Source organism: Elephas maximus, chromosome 3, assembly GCF_024166365.1.
Source record: "Elephas maximus indicus isolate mEleMax1 chromosome 3, mEleMax1 primary haplotype, whole genome shotgun sequence".
NCBI classification, from domain to species: domain Eukaryota; kingdom Metazoa; phylum Chordata; class Mammalia; order Proboscidea; family Elephantidae; genus Elephas; species Elephas maximus.
The window spans coordinates 94,742,538-94,765,695 of NC_064821.1; the positions used below are offsets into that span (position 1 = coordinate 94,742,538).

The 23,158-nt window shown below is 38.5% G+C and overlaps 1 protein-coding gene across 3 annotated transcripts in view; it reads left to right on the forward strand.

Moving 5' to 3' along the window:
* Nucleotides 1–23,158, forward strand: part of OSBPL9 (oxysterol binding protein like 9) — a 176,915-nt gene that overhangs the window by 48,845 nt on the left and 104,912 nt on the right. For 2 of the 3 annotated variants that reach the window (XM_049875176.1, XM_049875175.1), the window contains exon 3: nt 21,541–21,619. The exons of the other annotated variant lie outside the window; for it this stretch is intronic. In XM_049875176.1, the coding sequence (XP_049731133.1) occupies nt 21,541–21,619 (79 nt within the window). The remainder of the gene's footprint in view (nt 1–21,540; nt 21,620–23,158) is intronic. 3 annotated transcript variants of the gene reach the window in all.

Consider the following 23,158-nt stretch of genomic DNA (forward strand, 5'->3'; position numbering starts at 1 on the left):
ACATTTCCTCATATATCTATTAGCTACGTGAATGTCTTTTTTAGTGAAATGTCTATTCATATCTTTTGCCCATTTCTTATTTGGGTTATTTGTCTTTTTGCAGTTGAGTTTTTGTAGTATCATGTAGATTTTAGAGATCAGGCGCTGATCAGAAATGTCACAGCTAAAAACTTTTTCCCAGTCTGTAGGTAGTCTTTTTATTCTTTTGATGAAGTCTTTGGATGAGCATAGGTGTTTGATTTTTAGGAGCTCCCAGTTATCTAGTTTTTGTTCTACATTCTTTATAATGTTTTGTATACTGTTTATGCCATGTATTAGGGCTCCTAACATTGTCCGTATTTTTTCTTCCATGATCTTTATCGTTTTAGATTTTAGAAATGTCACAGCTAAAAACTTTTTCCCAGTCTGTAGGTAGTCTTTTTATTCTTTTGATGAAGTCTTTGGATGAGCATAGGTGTTTGATTTTTAGGAGCTCCCAGTTATCTAGTTTTTCTTCTACATTCTTTATAATGTTTTGTACACTGTTTATGCCATGTATTAGGGCTCCTAACATTGTCCCTATTTTTTCTTCCATGATCTTTATCATTTTAGATTTTATATTTAGGTCTTTGATGCATTTTGAGTTAGTTTTTGTGCACGGAGCGAGGTACTGCTCTTGTTTCATTTTTTTGCAGATGGATATCCAGTTATGCTAGCACCATTTGTTAAAAAGACTGTCTTTTCCCCGTTTAACTGTTTGGGGGCCTTTGTCAAATATCAACTGCCCATATGTGGATGTATTTATGTCTGAATTCTCAATTCTGTTCCAATGGTCCATGTATCTGTTATCGTACCAGTACCAGGCTGTTTTGACTACTGTGGCGGTATAATAGGTCCTAAAATCAGGTAAAGTAAGGCCTCCCACCTTGTTCTTCTTTTTCGGTAATGCCTTATTTGTCCGGGGCCTCTTTCCCTTCCAAATGAAGTTGGTGATTTGTTTCTCCATCTCATTAAAGAATGTTGTTGGGATTTGGATCGGAATTGCATTAAATGTATAGATCGCTTTTAGCAGAACAGACATTTTCACAATGTTAAGTCTTCCTATCCATGAGCAAGGTATTCTTCCACTTATGTAAGTCTCTTTTGGTTTCTTGCCGAAGTTTACTGTAGTTTTCTTTGTGTAAGTCTTTTAAATCTCTGGTAAGATTTATTCCTAAGTATTTTATCTTTTTGGTGGCTACTGTAAATGGTATTGATTTGGTGATTTCCTCTTCGATGTTCTTTTTGTTGTTGTAGAGGAATCCAACTGATTTTTGTATGTTTATCTTGTATCCCGATACTCTGCTGAACTCTTGTATTAGTAGTTTTTTGGAGGAATCCTTAGGGTTTTCTGTGTATAAGATCATGTCACCTGCAAATAGAGATACTTTTACTTCTTCCTTGCCAATCTGGATGCCCTTTATTTCTTTATCTAGCCTAATTGGCTCTGGCTAGGACTTGCAGCACAATGTTGAATAAGAGTGGTGATAAAGGGTATCCTTGTCTGGTTCCCGATCTCAGTGGGAATGTTTTCAGGCTCTCTCCATTTAGGGTGATGTTGGCTGTTGGCTTTGTATAAATGCCGTTTATTATGTTGAGGAATTTTCCTTCTATTCCTATTTTGCTGAGAGTGTTTATCATGAATGAGTGTTGAACTTTGTGAAATGCCTTGTCTGCATCAATTGATAAAATCATATGATATGTTTTGTTTTATTTATGTAGTAATGTTCTAGGTTACATTAATTGTTTTTCAATGTTGAACCATCCCTGCATAGCTGGTATGAATCCCACTTGGTCATGGTGAATTATTTTTTTTGATATGTTGTTGAATTCTATTGGCTAGAATTTTGTTGAGGATTTTTGTGTCTACATTCATGAGGGGTATAGGTCTATAATTTTCTTTCCTTGTGGTGTCTTTACCTGGTTTTGGTATCAGGGATATGGTGGCTTCATAGAATGAGTTTGGTAGTATTCCGTCCTTTTCTATGCTCTGAAATACCTTTAGTAGTAGTGGTGTTAAATCTTCTCTGAAAGTTTTGTAGAACTCTGCAGTGAAGCTGTCTGGACCAGGGCTTTTTTTTTTTTGTTGGGAATTTTTTTTATTACCTTTTCAGTCTCTTCTTTTGTTATGGGTCTATTTAGTTGTTCTACCTCTGTTTGTGTTAGTTTAGGTAGGTAGTGTGTTTCTAGGAATTCATCCATTTCTTCTAGGTTTTCAGATTTGTTTGAGTATAGTTTTTTATAGTAATCCGATATGATTGTTTTAATTTCAGTTGAGTCTGTTGTAATATTGCCCCTCTCATTTCTTATTCGGGTTATTTGCTTCCTCTCCTGTTTTTCTTTTGTCAGTTTGGCCAGTGGTTTATCAATTTTATTGATTTTTTTCAAAAGACCAGCTTTTGGTCTTGTTAATTCTTGCAGTTGATTTTCTGTTTTCTATTTCATTTAGTTCAGCTGTAATTTTTATTATTTGTTTTCTTCTAGCGCCTGTGGGTTTCTTTTGTTGCTCTCTTTCTATTTGTTCAAGTTATAGGGATAATTCTTTTAGTTTGGCCCTTTCTTCCTTTTGGATGTGTGCATTTATTGATATAATTGGCCTCTGAGCATTGCTTTTGCTGTGTCCCAAAGGTTCTTAAACGAAGTGTTTTCATTCTCATTGGATTCTCTGAATTTCTTTATTCCATCCTTAATGTCTTCTATAATCCAGTCTTTTTTGAGCAGGGTATTGTTCAGTTTCCAAGTGTTTGATTTCTTTTCCCTGCTTTTTCTGTTATTGATTTCCACTGTTATGGCCTTGTGGTCAGAGAAGATGCTTTGTATTATTTCAGTGTTTTGGATTCTGCTAAGGCTTTCTTTATGACCGAATATGTGGTCTATTGTAGGGAATGTTCCATGTGCACTAGAAAAGAAAGTATACTTGGTTGCTGTTGGGTGGAGGGTACTGTATATGTCTGCGAGGTTAAGTTGGTTAATTGTGGCATTTAGATCTTCCATGTCTTTATTGAGGTTCTTTCTGGATGTCCTGTCCTTCACCGAAAGTGGTGTGTTGAAGTCTCCTACTATTGTTGTGGAGCTGTCTATCTCACTTTTCAGTGCTTATAGAGTTTGTTTTATGTATCTTGCACCCTGTCATTGGGTGCATATTTAATATGGTTATATCTTCTTGGTGTATTATCCCTTTAATCATTATATAGTGTCCTTCCTTATCCTTTCTGATGGATTTAACTTTAAAGTCCATTTTGTTAGAAATTAATATTACCACTCCTGCTCTTTTTTGATTGTTGTTTGCTTGATATATTTTTTTTCCATCCTTTGAGTTTTAGTTTGTGTCTCTAAGTCTAAGGTGTGTCTCTTGTAGGCAGCATATAGACGGATCTTGTTTTTTAATCCATTCTTCCACTCTCTGTCCCTTTATTGGTGCATTTAGTCCATTTACATTCAGCATTATTATGGATAGGTATGAATTTAGTGCTATCATTTTGATGTCTTTTTTTGTGTGTTGACGGTTTCTTTTTCCCACTTGATTTTATGTGGTGAGTAGATTTTCTTTGTATATTGTCCTTTGCTCGTATTTGTTGTTGTTGATTTTGTTTCTGCTGAGTCTGTATTTTTCCCTTGTATTTTATTTTGATGAATAGGATAGTTTTTCTCCTTTGTGGTTACTTTATTATTTACGCCTGTTTTTCTAAATTTAAACCTAAATTTATTTCTTTGTATCGCCGTACCTTCCTCTCTTATGAAAGGTGTATGATTATATTTCTTAGTCCGTCTTTATTATTTTAATGTTGTCTTCTTTTAGATAATAACATCGCTGTTACCCTGTTTTGGGCTTTTTTTTTTTTTTTTTTTAACTTTCTTTGTTTTTTTGGATTTCCCTGTCTGGGTTGAGTTATGGTTGCTCTGCCCAGTGTTCTAGTCTTGGGTTGATACCTCATATTATTGATTTTCTAACCAAAGAACTTCCTTTAGTATTCCTTGTAGTTTTGGTTTGGTTTTTATGAATTCCCTCAACTTGTGTTTATCTGGAAATGTCTTAATTTCACCTTCTTATTTAAGAGACAGTTTTGCTGGATATATGACTCTTGGTAGGCAATTTTTTTCCTTCAGTTTTTTAAATATGTCATCCCATTGTCTTCTTGGCTGCATGGTTTCTGTTGAGCAGTCCGTGCTTATTCTTATTGGCTCTCCTTTGTGGGTGACTTTTTGTTTATCTGTCGCTGCTCTTATAATTCTCTATCTTTGGTTTTGGCAAGTTTCATTATAATATGTCTTGGTGACTTTCTTTTAAGATCTGCCTTATGTGGAGTTTGATGAACATCTTGAATAGATATCTTCTCATCTTTCACAATATCAGGGAAGTTTTCTGCCAACAAATCTTCAGCAATTTTCTCTGTATTTTCTGTTATCCCTCCCTGTTCTGGTACTCCAATCACTTGTAGGTTATTTCTGTTGATAGAGTCCCACATGATTCTTAAGGTTTCTTCATTCTTTAAAATTATTTTATCTGATTTTTCTTCAGATATATTAGTGCCAAGTGATTTATCTTCGAGTTCAGAAATTCTAGCTTCTGCTTGCTCAATTCTGCTCCTCTCACTTTCTATTGAGTTGTCTGTTTCTAGAATTTTATTGTTAATCTTCTGAATTTGTGATTGCTGTCTGTCTATGGATTTTTCAACGTTATTAAACCTTTTCATTATGTTCCTGAATAATCTTTCTCATTTCTTTCAGTTGCTTTATTTGTGTGTTCCTTGGCTTGTTGTGCCTATTGTCTCATTTCCTTCCTGATGTCTTGAAGGGTTCTGTATATTAAACTTTTGTATTCTGCATGTGGTAATTCCAGGAATGTACTTTCATCTAGAAGATCCCTGGATTCTTTGTTTTGAGAGCCTATTGAGGTTATCATGATCTGTTTCTTTATGTGACTTGATATTGACTGTTGTCTCCAAGTCATCTATAAGTTATTGTATTAGTTTATGCTTGCTTACTGTGTCATAGCTGCTGCTTTGTTTTGTTTTGGTATACCCCTATGGATTTCTTGAGTGAGCTAGCTTGATTATTTTCACCTTTGGAGCTCTGGCGTCCTGTCCCCAGCTGGCTATAGCTGTTACCAGGTATATTAGTCGAGAAGTCCATTCAGTTTTCTTGTATGAATTCAGCTCAGGTTTCCAGGTAGCTGATCATGAAGTGTGTGGTACAGGTTCTGTCCTACAGTCTTAGAGGGGCAGAGGTGATTGGCGTATATACCGGCATGTGATTGCAGCAGGGAATCACACTCTGAACAAGACAGAGAGCTGAGATCCGACCCCCAAGTGTCTCTGAGGAAAAGACGTCTCTGTTCCCAGGGCATGCTGATGGGTGGGCTCTGCAGGGGGACCATGGGCACCTGAAGTTTTTGGTTGTAAGGACTGGGAGGTAGCAGTTATCCCTGGACCCCTGTCGCGGGTGGCTGGGCGACCCAAGTGGAGCCACCAGGTCTTAGGTCCCTATTATGGGTAGGTAAGGACCTTGTTTAATAGGCAAAGTAATGTCCAATGTCAAATACCCACCTCTCCATCGCACAGCTGAAATGGTTGGAGTTTGCCAACAAGGGCCTCTTCTCCTGAAATAGGTCCACACGGGTCCATCCAGAAGGGAAAGGTGCTCAAGGTCCACGGATGGTTTATGCCTGGTCAGGAGCCTCTTCTGTCCTGAGTTCACCCAGTTAATGGAGCTAGCAAATTATCTTTTCCCCCCTAATTGGAAAATTTTTCCTTCCCCAAGGCCAAATGGAGGGCTCTAGGTGCTCAACAGGGTCTATCTCAGGCCCAGGGGTTCACCTGCTGATGCGGGCTTGGCGGGGTGGTGGGGGGGAGTGGTAAAATATAGGCAAGTAGTTAGCTTTTGCCAGGAGCTCCCTTCTCCTCAGGTTCCGGAGGTGTGAGTAGGCTCTGTGGCTGGCTGCTTCTCCCTGAGGAAACTGCGGCTGAACGCTAGTACCAGCCCGCCGCCCCTGCCGCAGCTTCAGGAATGGTGCCTGAGGGTTCCCCACGATTCAGGTCCGGTTACTCCTCTCCAGTTCTGGACAGTCTCATCCTGCCCCTGCCCCTCAGTTGGTTTTCTAAGCTTGCCTTTGAAGCTCAGGGCTCTCAGTTTGTCACAAATATACTTGTTTCACTTGTTTTTTCAGGTCTTTGTTGTAAAGAGGGCTCGCCTGAAGCGTCTGTCTATTCCACTATCTTGACTGTGCCTCCGATAATCCTTTTTTTGCCATATAATGAAATGTAATCACTTAAGTGATACCATATTCACAGGAAGGAGATTATACAGTGGTGTGCTCCACTGGGGGTCATTCTTAGACTTCTGCATACCACGCAGCATGCCAGAGGAACCAGGTATACCTGTGTTTAAATCCTATTTCTTATCCTTTGTTTTATTGACTGGAAGAGGCAGGCTGTCCATAAGTTTCCTGAACTCAAGTTTTCTTTTGCTTAAACCGGGGATTATAATACCTTTCTTGCAAAATATTTTGAAGATTAGGCACCTGGCACATAGTTGATACCTAATATTTAGTAGTAGAAGTAGTAGCATGTGTTTTAAGAGGTTTTGTGGTATTTCCAAAAAGCAGAACAACAATTTGGCTTCCTCCTTAAAAGCCATGTGAAGAGTTTGTTAAAAATACAGCTCCCCAAGTTCCACCCTCTAGACATTCTGTTTTAGGGTGGGTTTCTATAACCTTTACATATTTTTAAATACATTCTCTAGGTGGCTGTGTTGTGCAGCCTAGTTTGGGAACAACTGGTATAGTAGAAAGAATCTGAGAGATCTGGTGCTAAATCTCACTCAGCTACACCCTTTACTGACTCTGTGACATTGGATGAATTTCTTAACCTCTATGAAGATAACATTATATAACATTGCAGGGGTGTTGCGAGGCTTAGCAATTATATGTGTACAGGGTCTGGCACATAGTATACCACCAATCCCTGATAACTGCTACAGATGATGGTGTTGACAGTGGTGTTGTTAAGTAATGCATCTATCATCCAGGTTCCAAATGTACTTTATTGGCTATCATTGACTGCATCACAGAGCCCGCCCCATCCCATCCTACATTCACACTATACTTCTTCCTGTTGTCTTACTGTGTGTCTTCATCCTTCATTGGTTCTGACATAATTTTTCTATGGCAGAAATGTTCTGTGCCCTCTATCTGGTGAGCTCATCTTTTAAACGTCACTTCTTCTGTACAGCTTTCCTGACCTACATCCTTCAACATGTTAGGTCCTCCCCCATCTACCTTTTCAGAACATTTGTCACTTATGGCCATGAAAGTATTTCTTATATGGTACTATATGTTAACTTGTTCTGTCCTCACCACTCAATAGTAAGTTCTCATCCATTATGACAAGTGCCTGGCACATCATAGGTACTAAAAAAAATGCTTGGTGTTGATTTTGCATATTTACAAAAATAATGACTAAATGTTTTGGAATACAACTTTACTGTCGTTTACATACAAAATAATTATGGGATTTGTTTATTGTAAACACATAATGAGCCAGTGGTATGATGTGTTTTCTAAAGAACAAAGCAAAACACCCATGTGGTTTTAGGCTACATAAAAAGAGAATGGAGAAAGGAACCAGGAGTTATTGAGGAAGCTCTATGGATCAGGCACTGTGCTTCATAACTTTCACATTTATTCCCATGATAACCCTGTCAAGTAAAATGTTGTTTAATTTTATAAATGAGGAGATTAAGACTCAAGCTATATTTAGTAACTTACCAAGGCCACATAGTAAATGGTGAATCTGGGATTGAACTTGGGTCTGTCTCATTCCAAAACCGTGTTCTTAATGTTACCAAGCTCCCACTCCTCTTGACTAGAAGAGCTGATGCAGGTACCTCAACTTGTTGCAAAACCAAAAAAAAAAAAAACCCACTGCCATCGAGTCAATTCCAACTCATAGCGACCCTATAGGATAGAGTAGGGCTTCTAAGGAGTGCCTGGCAGATTCGAACTGCTGGTGCAAGGTAGTCTAAAAACCAGTGGAGAAAGCAAGAGTGAAAAAAAGAACATTTCATTCACATTCACATTCTTTGACTGTGTTGGTTGCAAAGTGTGTGCCACTAGATGGTGCCATTGCCTTCAAAAAAAAAACCAAACCAAACCTGTTGCCACCGAGTCAGTTCTGACTCGTAGCGACTCTAGGCAGAATAGAGCTGCCCTTTAGAGTTTCAAAGGCGTGCCTGGTGGATTTGAACTGCCAACGTTTTCGTTAGCAGCTGTAGCTCTTAACCACTGTGCGACCAAGGAAAGGTAAAATGTTGGTTGACTCCTGGGGTCTTGATATTCCCTTCTCCCATGCTCTCACAGATATTGGCCGGAATCAAAATATTAACATTTTTAGGTAATGTCTGGAAAATGGAGACGCAGTGTGGGGTAGTGGTCTATAAAACCCACTATAGTGGCCTATAGGCCAGTAAAAAAACCCACTGCTGTCGAGTCGATTCCCACTCATATGGAATTCAAATCTGAATTCTGCCAACTTATTTGCTTTGTGACTTCAGAAAATTCATCCATTGAGCTCTAAGCCCTAGTTTCCTTATCTGTGGAATGGGCATCATGCCATCTCCTCATAGAATTGTGAATATTAAGTTAACTACCCAAATGACCCAAGAAACAGAAAGGTACCACATAAACCAGAGACTACATCAGGCTGAGGGCAGAAGAACTAGATGGTACCCAGCTACAACTGATGACTGCCCTGACAGGGAACACAACAGAGAACGCCTGAGGGATCAGGAGAGCAGTGGGATGCAGACCTCAAATTCTCCTAAAAAGGCCAGTCTTAATGGTCTGACTGAGACTAGAAGGACCCCGGAGGTCATGGTTCCCAGACCTTCTGTTAGCCCAAGACAGGAACCATCCCTGAAGCCAACTCTTCAGACAGGCATTGGACAGGACTATAGGATAGCAAATGATACTGGTGAGGAGTGAGCTTCTTGGATCAAGTAGACACATGAGACTATGTGGGCAGCTCCTGTCTGGAGGGGAAATGAGAAGGCACAGGGGGTCAGAAACTGGCTGAATAGGCATGAAAATGGAAAGCGGAGAGAAGGAGTGTGCTGTCCCATTACGGCGAGAGCAACTAGGAGTATATAGAAACGTGTATATAAATTTTTGTATGAGAGACTGACTTGATTTGTAAACTTTCACTTAAAGCACAATAAAATTAAAAAAAAAAAACAAAACCCGAAAACCAAGTACCCAAATGGAGTGTTTGGGACTTAGTAGGTTCTTAATGAATGGTAGTTATTGTTGTAATTAATAACTACTATTAATAAAGGTGAATCTCAAGTTCTGATGGATTCTAAAGGGCCTTAGGAATCACCAAAGTAAGTTAATTATACTCAACAAATATATATTTTAATTTTTAAAATTGCGGTAAATATACATGTGTAGATATATAAGACAAAACATTTGCTATTTCAACATTTTTTACATGTATAATTCAGTGACATTAATTATGTTCATCATGTTGTACAAACCATTACCGGTATTGGGTTCCAGATTTTTCCATCACCCTTAACAGAAACTCAGTGCCCCTTAAGTAATTATTCCCCCTTTCCCCATCTCTTCTACCCCTGGTCAACAACATTTTAATGCTAGATGTATTGTGAGTTTTTGAAAATTATTAGATTGTATGTGACTTCACTGAGCACTCCATTTACCTGTTGTGCTGGGCATCAACTTGACTGTGATTACCAAGGAGTATGTCATCTGATCTCTATTCTTTTAGTCCATCACAAGATAAGTGTCTTAGTTTTCTAGTGCTGCTGTAACAGATATACCACAAGCTGATGAGTTTAACAAAGAGAAATTTATTCTCTCATAGTCTAGGAGGCTAGAAGCCCCTATTCAGGGTGTCAGCACCAGGGGAAGGCTTTCTCTTTCAGCTCTGGGGGAAGGTCCCTGTGATCCCTCTTCCCCAGTCTAAGTCTAAGCTTCTCCTTGCAGGAACCTCAGGTCCAAAGGATGTGTCGTGCTCCTGGCACTGCTTTCTTGGTGGTGTGAGGTCCCCATGTCTCTCTGGTCACTTCTGTCTTTTATATCTCAAAAAAGATTGGCTTAAGACACAGCCTAATCTTGTAGATTGAGCCTCATCAACATAACTGCTGCTAATCCCATCTCATCAACATCATAGCAATAGGATTTATACAACACACAGGAAAATCACATCAGAGGACAAAGTGGGTAGACAATCACACAATACTGGGAATCATGGCCTCGCCAAGTTGACACATATTTTTGGGGGACACAATTCAATCCATGACAATAGGTCGTCCGTGCATTATGACAGATGATTAATAGTTTCAACACTGACTTCTGCTAGTGCCTTCTTTCATTGATTCTACAATGTGTATTTTTTTTCTTCATATTTTAACATCTCTGGCACTGGGATTCGTCTTACAATCAGTGGCCTTTTAGAGTAGACTAATAAGATATTTTTAAGTTGACATATAGCCTTAAGCTCTCCCTCCTGAACCCCTTTTTTAAATCTGCATTGGAATTGACTCAACGGCTGTAGCATTTTGTAAGTTTCATCTCTTCTCTGTGAATTTGACACTGTTCTCCCTCAGGCAAGATGTAAACATCTGTTTAATCTCTGTGATTGGTCCATAGATGTCATTAGTGGTATATTTTCTGAATGTTGACACTATTTCATAATTATACTTTTAAAATGAAGTAAAACAGAAAATCATGGAAAAAGATATTTCAGGCATATTCTAACCAAAAGAAAGCAGGGAAGCAGTGTAGATGTCAGACATAAAAGGCTTTAAGAAAAAAATTAAAATTGTTACAGAAAAAGAGAATACTAAAGATATAGTATCATATAGATAATATTCTTTGATAACACTTCTAAATAATTCATGGGTGAAAGTAGAAATCATAATGGGAATTATGAAATATTTAGACCTGAATGATAATGAGGGGACTGCATATTAAAACTCATAGTTTATAATCTTAAATGAATATATTATAAAACATTGAAAATTGATGAACTTAGCATTAAATATTAAAAACTACGAAAAGAAAAGAATAATAGTAAGAAAATAGAAATAAAAAATAGCAAAGAGCATACATTAATGAAATGGGAAACAAATATTAGGGAGCATCAATAAACAGAAAATTCGTCCTATGAAAAAAGTAATGAAATAAACCCTGGTAAGATTTTCTGGTGGGGGGAAGGGGGAGAAAGCAAAGACACAAATAGATAATATAAGCAGAGATAAAGAAGTGATAGCTACCTAACCAAACCAAAAACCAAACCCACTGCCCGTCGAGTCGATTCCAACTCATAGCAACCCCATAGGACAGAGTAGAACTGCCCCATAGAGTTTCCAAGGAGCACCTGGTGGATTTGAACTGCCAACCCTTTGGTTAGCAGCCGTAGCACTTAACCACTACACCACCAGGGTTTCCTCCCATCTATATAGTAGAGATGAAGAATCATAAATGAGCTATGAAGAATATGCCAGTAAATTTGAAAGCTGAAAATGCATAATTTCCTAGGATTGTATAAATCACCAGAATTAAGAAGAAGTAGAAAACTCGAATAGTACCATAACCATTAAAGATATTGAATCAGTAGTTTAAAAAAAAAAAAATCTCTCACAGAAAAGTATCAGGTAAGTTTTACCAACCCTTATTTTTTATAGGTACAGATAACCATGCTGTTCTGAGATTAGAAATAGAAGTGTTCAACTAATTGTATGGCACTGGTATAACCTGGTGGTGCCAGTGGTTAAGTGTTCAGCTACTAACCAAAAGATTGGCAGTTTGAAAACCACCAGGTGCTCCTTGGAAACCCTATGGGATAGTTCTACTCTGTCCTATAGAGTTCTTATGAGTTGTAATCAACTCGACTGACAATGGATTTGGTTTGGGTTTTTGGCATAACCTTGATACAAAACCACACAAGTACATTAAAAGAAAGGACATTTTTAGGCCAGTGTCCCTTGTTAATGCAGATACCAAAATCCTGAATAAAATACAGTAAACCATACCAGTAATGTATAATAAATGAAAGTGTTATGACTAAATAGGGTTTATTCTGCAAATACTAGAATGCTAATTAAAAAATTAAAGTAGTTACCATTCTAACAAATTAAAAGAGAAAAATTACATGACCATTTGAATAAACACAGAAGAAGTAGTGAATAAAATGAAATGTGCATTTTAAGCAAACTAGGAATAAAGAGAGGAGGACCCTCCATGAGATGAATTGACACAGTGGTTGCAACAATGGGCTCAAGCCATAGCAAGGATATGTGAGGATGGTGTACCTGGCAGCATTTCCTTCTGTTGTACGTAGGGTCGCCATGAGTTGAAACAGACTGAACGGCACCTGAGAACAACAAACGAATAGAAGAGAACATCCTTAATCTGATAAAGAGTATTTGTTAAAAGGCTACAGAGTACTTAATAGTGAAACAGTAGAAGCATTCTCTTTAAAATCAACAAGACAGAGGTGCCTGCTTTTGCTGCTTCTATACAACATTGTACTGGAGGTCATAGTGAATGCTGTAAGACAAAAAAAGAACACAAAAGATATAAGGCTTGGAAGGAAGAATCAAAATTATCAGTGTTTGCAGGTGCTGTTTCTATACATACTACTAGAGGTCTTGGCAAACATGGTGATACAAGAAAAAGATACAAAGAAAAAAGATTGGACGAAAACAATAGGAATTACTGGTATTTTCAGATGATATGATTGTTTACATAAAAAAAGTTTGCAAGAATCTGCAGAAAAGCTATTTTAATGACTAGGAGCCCTGGTAATGCAATAGTTTAGTACTTGGCTTATAACCAAAAGGTTGGCAGTTTGATTGCCTTCAGCAAAGTTTTTGGATATGAGATCAATATACAAGAAGCAGTAGTGTTCCTCTATATTACCCCAACCCAACTAGAAAAAAAGTTATAAAAAAGAATTCTATTTACAACAGTAACAAGAACTCTCAGTTACCTAGGAATATATTTTACAAGATAAATGCATTCCTTGGAAGGTGAAAAATTATAAAACATTTAAAAACTAAAGGAAGACCTGAATAAGGAAAAAGCTATATTGTATGTTGTTCATGCCTGGTTAGTGTCAATATTACACTAGCTTTAGAATAGTCATTACCTCTGGGTATGGAGGAAGAGTGGACTGGGGACAAATGCCTTCACTTATATACAGTCAAAGCAGTAGCTTCTTCACGTAGCATCTTCTCTGGTGAGCAGGCTGGGTCTTGAGCCTTTCTGTGCTCCCGTAGCCCCTTTGCTTCCTACTACAGGTATATTGTTGACTTTTCTCTCTCCCCTCTAGACTTATGTGCTCCTTAGGGTAGAGGTGCATTTTATCCTCTTTACATCCCCTAGCTATTATAGTTTCTGACCTACAGTAGGTATTTAATAAGTGTATTGAATGTTGCTTATTATTACAAGCCTGTTAATTTGGATCTTTGGGCTTTGGATCAGGAGTTGCAAGACCTGAATTCTCTTGTCATTTAGCTTCAGGACCTTGGGTAAATATTTTAAGCCTCAACCTCCTAGTCTCTAAGAAAGAGTAATAATCTGTTCTGCCTAAATCTCAGAAAGCATATTAAAATGTATTATATGAATGTAAGATAGACATATCATTTCAGCAATGAGGGAAGGTATGCAGCTGTGAAGTTACAGTGGGAGTAGCTGTGCTGTGTGTTCTTAGCACTGTCTACATCCCTTTCAGGAGCTACGTGAACAATCTGTGACCAGGAGTCGTCATTCCTTTTTTATTATCTTTGGAGCCAGTTCACCAAGCAACTTCTCATTTTCTTCTTACAAAGGGGGATTGGCCCCCAAATAGTCAAAATTCTATTTTTGTCGAAGTCATGGGAGCAAAACTATCTTCCTGTTTGTGACACCAGAAGTATGATTCATGTCTGAAATATGCCTGTTTGTGGAAAAAAGGGGAAGAGGGAAAGTAAGGAGATTCATCTGGTTGGACAAGACTGTGTAGCTCCAGTTGCTTTCTGTCTGAACCTGGACAGGGTGACCCTGGAGCAGCAGGCACCTTGGTAATCCACGTGCTAGCTGAACCTGAATGGTTGACCATCTGAAACCTTCAGAAGAAAAATCTTGAGAAGTCACTGAAAGATATGTATGTGTTATTATATTGGTACAATGGATCATAAAACAGGGCTGAAATAAAATCTTTGATATTTTGGCATAACAAAGAACTTTGCTTAACAATAGAATACCATTCTGTGTATGGATTGTCAAAAGAGAGCTTTGCTTTATCAGATGCAAAAAGTAGTATAAACCCAGGTAAGGGGAGAGGAAGGATTTTTCAGGTGGAGGAAACACACACAAAGGTGTGATGGTGGAAGAAAGCTCGGAACAACTGGTAAACCTCAAGAAATTCCTTATGGCTGGAGCGTAGAATTTTATGAGAGATGAGACCGGAGTAGTACGTATAGAGCAGATCACTAAGGGCCTTTTATGCTAGGCTGTGGTAGAGTGACTGTATCCCTTAAACCAGGACACTCTTGTGAAAGGGGGATCTATTTATTACTTATTATGCCAGAACATCAGGAGTAATCCAGGACTGTAAAACCAGAAACCAGAAAATATGGTCACTCTTTGAAGGTGAGGAAAAGCCATCGATGTGATTATCTATCTTCCAAAGAATGGGAGTTAAATTATAGGCAGGAGGCTAGGGCAACTCTAAATAGTCTTGATGGGGGTGGGGGGAGGGGGGCAGTTGTTAGATGAGGATGTAGAATCCAGGGGTCTTGTTTGTTTGTTTATTTTGTTCTTAAAGAGGGTACAGGCAAGCATGTGTACATGTTGGGAAAAAGCAAAGAAAGAGAGAGAGACTGAAAATTGGTAGGGTAAGAAATCTGAGAACAGGTGGCAGGAGATGGAGCATGAGTGGAGAGATTGGTTTTTAAATAGAAGAATGGACTCTTCCCATCATGACAAGGGGAAAGAAACCAAGTGTAAGTTTAAATGTAGGAGAATCTGTAGGTAGGAGGGCATAGAAAGAAGGTTAGAGTTCTTACCTGATCATTACTTTTGTTGTTGTCTTTTGGTTTTGTTTTTGGCATTGTTGGGGATTCAAGGAGAGTAGAGAAGTTTTTAAATAGCTGCAGTGGGGAATTCGAGAGAGATCCATAATGAGACAAGGATGCCCTCTATCACCATTTCTATTCAACATTGTCTGCCATGGTAGTGACAGTCTTAGCTAAAAACAAAATATAAATAAAGCAAGAAAATAAAAATATAAGGTATAACGATTAGAATGGAAAAAGTAAAAGATATTATTTACAGCAACTTAATTGAATATACAGAAAATACTAAAGAATCTGCAGATATACTATTAAATTAATAAGTGAATTTAGCAAGATTACTGGATGTAAGATCATGATACAAAAATCAATGATAATTCAAATATTTTTAAAAGCAGAGAATATTTATAATAGCTTGGACAACTACTATAAAACATCAACTACTAGGAATAAATCTTAACAAAAGATAGGCAAGACCAGAAAATTATAAAGCATAATTGAAATTCAAGAAGACCTAAATAAATGACATTCCCAGTTCATTCCCAGTCAGTCCAGCCAGCATCCTAGTAAGTGTGTGTTTGTAAAATTTGTCAAGCTAACTCTAAAATTTGTAAATGGCCAAGAATATCCAATCTGTATGAAAGTACCAAGGCAGGCAACAGGATGGGAGAAGGTACTTGCCTAATTCATAGCCAATGAAGAGCTTGTATCCAGAATATATAAAGAGCTCCAACAAATAATTAGAAGAAGGTAGTCAGTCTTATCAATGGGCAAGAAACTTGAACTGTTTCATAAAAGAGAATATTCAAATGGCCAATAAACATAAAAACATACTCAACCTCATTAATTATCAGGAAAATGGAAATGAAAACCATTAAGAGATGCCACTACTCACTTGCCAGAATGACTAAAGTAAAAGTTAGTGAAGATGTGGAGCAGTTGAACCTTTTGTACACTCCTGGCGTGAGTGTAATTGGCAATGTCAATTTTGAGAACTGTTTGATAGTGTTTACTAAAGTTGACATATGTATACTGTAAACCCCAAAAAACCCAAACCCACTGCTGTCGAGTCGATTCCGACTCATAGCGACTCTCTAGGTCAGAGTAGAACTGCCCCATAGGGTTTCCAAGGAGCGGCTGGTGGATTTGAGCCCCTGACCTCTTGGTTAGCAACCAAGCTTTTAACCACTGTGCCACGAGGGCTCCCATGTATACCCTATGACCTAGCAAATTCACTTCTTGATTTGTATCTAATAGAAATATAAGCATAGGTATAACGAAAGATACGAACAAGAATGTTCATAGCAACATTGTTCTAATAACCTAAAACTGGAAACAACATAAATGTCTCTTTACAGTGCAGTGGGTAAATAGTTCGTGACATATCCATACAGAAGAATACTGTACACAGCAATGAAAATGAATAAATTACTGCTATATACAACAACATGGATGAATCTCACAAACAGTACATTGAGTGAAAGAAGCCAGACACAAAAGAAAATATGTAGAATGAGTCCGTTTATATGAAGCTCAAAAACAAAACTAATTCGTAATGTTAGAGCTCATGGTAGTGTTTACCTTTGGGATGGAGGGCAGGGTTAATGATTAGGAAGGGTTGCAAGGGGAACTTCTGTTTCCTGGGTGTATGTTACATTTCATTGTAAAGTTGGGCTTTTTTGGTTCTCAGATGAGATAGTATGTGTAAAGTGCTTACCGTAGGGCCCGGCTCATTGAACATGTTTGGTAGCTGGCAGTAATATTTGGTGTGGCTTAGTTCTCTATGATAGCAGGGTCTAGGGCAGCGTCGTTCAATATAACTTTCTGCAGTAATGAAAATGTGCTGTCCGATAGGTGGCCACTAGCCACGTGTGACTGTTGAACGCTAGAAAAATGGCTAGTGTGACTGAAGAACTGAGTTTTAAATTTTACTTAGTTTTAATTAATTAAAATTAAAATTTAATTATTTATATATAGCTAGTGTCTGGAAAGAAGTATTTCCAGAATGCTCATTAGAATTGAGGATGGAGAGGCTTCATCTCACGTACTTTGGACATGTTTTCAGGAGGGACCAGTCCCTGGAGAAGGACACCATTCTTGGTAAAGTACAGGCTCAGTGGAAAAGAGGAAGACCCTCAATGAGATGGATTGACACAGTGGCTGCAACAGTGGACTCAAGCATAACAACTCTTGTGAGGATGGCGCAGCACGGGGCACTGTTTGCTTCTTTTGTACATAGGGTTGCTATGAGTTGGAACGGACTCAACAGCATCTAACAACAACAGTGCCTATAGAATTAGACAGTGCAGATCTATGGTATTGCCACAGGGAATGAGTGACTGAAGGAGATTGGCAACGAACTTTATTTGAGTTGAACAAATCAAGAAATTGGAAGGCCAGAGTGTCAGATGAATTGTGCATGTATGCCTTGAAGAACCCTCAGGTAATATCAAGACCCATTTGGTGTGGAAGACTGTTAAGTTCCAAAGTCTTCAAAGAAGCCTTTGATTAGAGTGAGGTACAGACCAGAAAGGAATGCTTTCTCCTGTATAGGCTGTCAAGGATACTTAGGTAGAAATGTTTTAGAAGCACAGCTTAGGTAATAAAGAGCCATTCAAGATTTTAAACAGGAATACAGGATCAAATACTTGTGTGTTAGGAAGGTGGTGTGGGTGACTGTATGGATTAGCGGGAGGATGCCTCAGTAAGAACTTTGTAGTAATTCAGGCAAAAGATGACAGTGTTGTAAGCTACAATGATTGATTGAGTGTGGACAGAGACCAAGAGGGAAGGAATCAAGGACAATGCTGAAGTTTCTAGTTAGGGAAATTGAGAGGACATTCAGGCCACTTACAGATATGGGAAACATTAGAGAAGGAACAGTTTTGTGGGAAAACATGAGTTTGGTTTTGGTCCTGTAGATGTCTAGAAAAAGGGAGAAATCAAGGATAGACTCTTAGGTTTCTAGCTTATGCGATTTTAAGTATGGCATTGCCATTAACCAAAATAGGGGGCCACAAGAAAAGGAACAGTTTTGCTGGGAAGGTTAATTCATTTTGGAGTGTGTTGAATTCGAGTAGCCAGTCAGACTCCAGAGCCCCTGGGTGGAGCATACTGTTAATGTACTAACTGAAAATGTTGATGGTTTGAGTCTACTAAGAAGTACCTTGGAAGAAAGGCCTGGTGATCCCTTTATGAAAAATCAGTCATTGGAAACCTATAGAGCACAGTTGTACTCTGACACACATGGGGTCACCATGAGTCAGAGTTAACTTGACAAGTGGTTGGTTGGTTGATTGATGAGATATTAGGTTGAGTGCCCTTGTGAAGTTAGATAAATAGGCTTAGAGCTCAGGAGACAGAGCTAAACTGGAGGTACCATTTTGGGAGTCATCAGTGTTATGAATTGGGAGTCCTTAGTCTGTTATTTGTGGACTTGCTGGTGGTCCACGATCAGGCTTTAGGGGTCTGTGAACTTCTTTGCAAGTGTATGTAAAACTTTGAAGGTGCTTGTTTGTTTCTGGGGAAAGGATTTTTGTTTTTATCACATTTTGGGGGTCGGTAAGAGTAAGAACCATTGATACCAAAGTAGTTCAAGCAAGTGAGGAGTAAGATCAGCCAGGGAAAATGTTTGACATAAGAAAACAATTTGAAGACAGACCATAGGGAACCTCATTTAAAGGATGAGCAAGAGAATGAGAGCTTGTGAAGGAGACTAAGAAGAAATGGTCAGGTTGAGGGGGAACCAAAATAAAGTGCTATCAAAGGAAAGGGAGGAAAGGTTTCAAGGAAGAAATGGGCGGCAGCAGCAGCAAATGCTTCAGAGAGGTGCCTTACTACAAAACTAAAGGGTAGCAGAGTGGTCCTAGAGATGTGTGAGAGCAGTTTGGTGCAGTGGTGGGAAGGAAGCTGGATTACAGGAGTGGATGAAAGGCTAAGGAATATTGACCTTGAGCAGGACCAGTTTTCCAAAAGCTCCTTTGTGAAAGCAATGAGAGAGGAGGTGGTAGCTAGAGAGAGAGAGAATGGGGTTTTGCTTTTGTGTAACAAATGGTGAGGAATTGAGTTTGAGGAAGGCAATAAAAGAGTGAAATTGCATAGTGTATTTTTCAGGGTGTTGAAGAAATGTTGAGGCTAAGTGTATATAGGGTCTCTGTGAGATGGAAAAGAAGGGGAGGTGGGCAATGGCAGTGGAAAAGTTTTGAGCAGTCTTGACAGGCATTATATAGAAATGTTGACTTTTATCTAATTGTTCACGGAGAGTTGAGAAAGGTTTTAAACATCGGGGTCTCCTGTAAGAGTCTGTGCTTTAGAAATGTTACTCTGGCAATAGCAAGGACTATAGACTAGAAGGTTGCCAGACTGAAGGCAGACAGATTGCATTATCAAGCAAGAAGTGATGAGAGCCAGCATTAGGGCAATAGCAGTGAGGGTGGAGAAGAGTTAGTGAACTTGATAGAATAATTCAGAGGTGGAATGAACACAACTTGTGGTAATGGAATGAGGGAGGACATGTACAGGACCTGGAGGTTTCTATCAGAGTTGACTAGGTGACTAGTGACTCTAAAGAAGGAACAGGCATCGGGAGTAGAGTGAGTTACAGCTTTATTGAGATATAATACACATACTGTACAATTCACCCGTTTAAAGTATATAATTTGATGGTTTTAGTAGATTCATGGAATTGCGCAGCCATCACCACAGTCAGTTTTAAAACATTTTCATCACCTAATAAAGAAATTTTAATAAAGAAAACATTAAACAGTTACCCCTCATCTCACCCCAGTGACCACCCCCCGCCCCACAGCGCTAGGTAACCACTGATATACTTTCTGTCTCTATGGATTTGCCTATTCTGGACACTTCATATATATGGAATTACACAATGTGTTATCTTTTGTGCCTGGCTTCTTTCATTTAGCATAATGTTTTTGAGGCTCATCTTTGTAGAGATCATTTTTTCCCATTATATTATCCGTACCTCTTGGCATGTTTTATCTTCTATATGGAATGTAAGTGCCTTGAGGGCAGGGACTATTGTTACATGTTCCAGAGCTATATCTAGCACATATTTTTGTATTTGGTTATAGCTTTTCAGATACTTAGTACATCATAAGTTAAAGGGTTAGCTCTTTAGCCACAAAAATTAAGTTATCCAGAATGAACTGTTCCCCATACATGCTTACCTACTGAGATGTGGCTGTATTTGATGTTATGGAATAGGGAGGCATCTTCCTAATGGTGATCCTGTCCTGGTTCTCCCATTAACTCTTATATGATCCCAAGTAAGTTGTTATAGTCTCTGGAAACAATTTCCTTATCTGAAAATGGAGATAAAAATTCCTGCATAATCTGAATTGAGGAATAACTAAGATAATTTGAGTCAATGAGATTTGATGTTCATCCAGACAGCTTCTGTGAAAAACTGAATAAATGTTTGACTAGTACCTAATCTTCCTGGGATAGGAGTAGTCCCTCTAAATAGCTTTTTTAATGGGATTAGGTATTTTGGCCCCTTGAGTCTTTTCAACCCCCATTTTCAAGGTCTTTGGTTTTACCTGTGGCATACGGCTTCTCTTGTCACGAACCTCAGGCATTTGACATATCCCATCTTCCTCTCTGGAATACTTAAGACACTCATTTCTTGACACTAACCAAATAGACTCCCTATTTTGTGTAACTTCCTCTTTCCTCTTAATTTCTGCTGTTTTAATAGGCTACGTGTAAGTTGAATATAAGAAAAAGAAGATATAAAACCTACCCTATCCACCTACCCCCAAGAAACAACTTATAAGTGCAATTCTCCACTCCCTGCCCCCTTTCCTGGAGAAACATATCTTGAGTATGTACTTGAGTGCCATGTGTCAAGGTAAATAAAACAGTCCTTGACTTCTAAAACCTCATAGCAAACGTATAAACAGATAAACATAGTAGAGTATGAAAGGTGTGATGGCAGAGGGATATACAAGCGGTTATGGGAGCACTGGGAGAAGTGATTGGGACTGTTTTAAAGCCAGTGTCACCTGGCATTTCTGCACTAACAAGTATAACACAGAAGCATCCCAATGAAGAACACCTGCCATCTGAGCGACAGCCTAGTGAGGTGGAGATTCTGATTCCCATTTTAGAGAGCAGTCTAAAGCTCAGAAAGGCTCAGCAGCTGACTCTTAGATTCTAGATTCAACTTAAGTGTTTGTCCTCTACCCCCAACCCCCCACCACATTCATGCCCTTTCTGTGGTCATGAATGCAGAGTACCACAGTGCCCTGCGTATCCTCTCTCCTTTAGTTCTTCCTCCTTAAGCAAAACTAGGGTTCAGATTCTCCATTGCTGTGTCTAGCCTGCTTCCAGTGTCTTCGGTGCATTGATCATTCCAGGGCTGTAGCACTAGTGAACATTGCTGATGTCATTGTTTGCCTTATTGGGATTTTGCTCTTTGTTTCACAGGGAGCTGTGATTGGTATAGACGATGAGGACGACAGCACCTTCACAATAACTGTTGATCAGAAAACCTTCCATTTCCAGGGTGAGCTGAAAGAAGAGATTCTTTCTCTTCATAGTCCCAACTGCTTCTTTCCTTCTCTTGTGGGTTGTTTGCTAAATGGCTTGAATGGTTTTGCAACAGATCCTGCATGAACGAGTACACAGGAACGTTCTGGATGAAGTGGTACTGCAGGTTAGGCAGGGATTTGTATCTGTCTGCAGTGGATACAGATCTATTTGAAACGACTGTGGATCTGGCTGCAATTGGAGATTAAAAATTTAAAGGATAAATATCAGTGAAGGGAGAGAGTAATGGGCTGCTGCTGCTGCTGGCTTGTGTTTACAGAAGGTTGCTGATCTTCTTTATTGAGGAGTATGGTTCCGCTTCTGCATGAAGAGTCTAAAGACTGTGAAGGCTGCAGTGTTTGTCTGCATAAAACTTGAAGTGTAAACTAAATTGAAGCTAGTGGCAACCTTTGGCTTAAAGGTTTTGCTTTGCTTCAAGAACTGCAAGTTTGCATTCATTTCATCTGCATTTCTCTGTCTTGTCTGCCAGCCATCATTTCTCTGCTATTATCCTTTTTATAGTTAATAACACCAATGCCATCTGTCACTGCTATGTTTCGGCATTGCATGCTCTGGTTCACCGGTAGAAAGGGTAAGGTACTGTATGATCATTCTCGTTTCATCTTGCTTTGAAAACGCTAAACTAGCAAATAAAACTCAATTTTAATGATCCTGTTCTAATGTACCTCTCATCTACTAGGAGTGTCTGCTAGCTTTAGTACAGATGTTTTCCTTATTTTGCCAATATAGAGTAACCTCTATTTTTTGTTTAAAGCAGCCCAAGAAACTTAGAAGTGAGAAGGTTTGGAGATGTTCGTACTTTCTTTGAAGTACAGATGACAATATACTGTGATGCTACGTATTACAAAATAAATAAATACTAAGTAAATTGTCCTGATTGATTATAGCTTAATAATGTTTTGGTTATAGAGTATAACAGTGACCAGATATGTTATGCTAGTTGTTCAGACAGCTATTGTCCTCCCATGCTAGGATACATGGTATATTACAATTATTTTTTTATTGTCTGTTTAAGAAATTGACATCGAAATGAAAGATGCAGCTTGTATATAATAAAGACAAATCAGTACATTCAGTAGTGATATCTGTAATACTTTCTCCTGCTCATCCTTAAAAATTTTACTGTATTGGTCATATTATTTATTTAGAGATGCTTAAATGGTGATGCTGTCCTGAAATTTTCCATTCCATGTAAACCTCATAAAGCATTTTAAATTCTATTATAAAGCACAAGTTCTTTATTTTTAAGTTTAGTATGTGTTGCTGCTTATAAACCAAAGCAGATAATTTCCACACACTGGAACTCTTTTCTTGAATGAAGTTGAGCACTTTAATGCATTTCAAGAAAGAGCTGCTGAATGCAGGTGAAGGCTGCAGTATGGAATTCTCTCCTCTGCAGAGACACTTCCTTTGGACTTCCAGAAGCTGTACTGTTTGCTTGTTTAAAGGAGAAGGGACTCAGACCTATACAGTAAAAACATCTCCACCTTCTGAT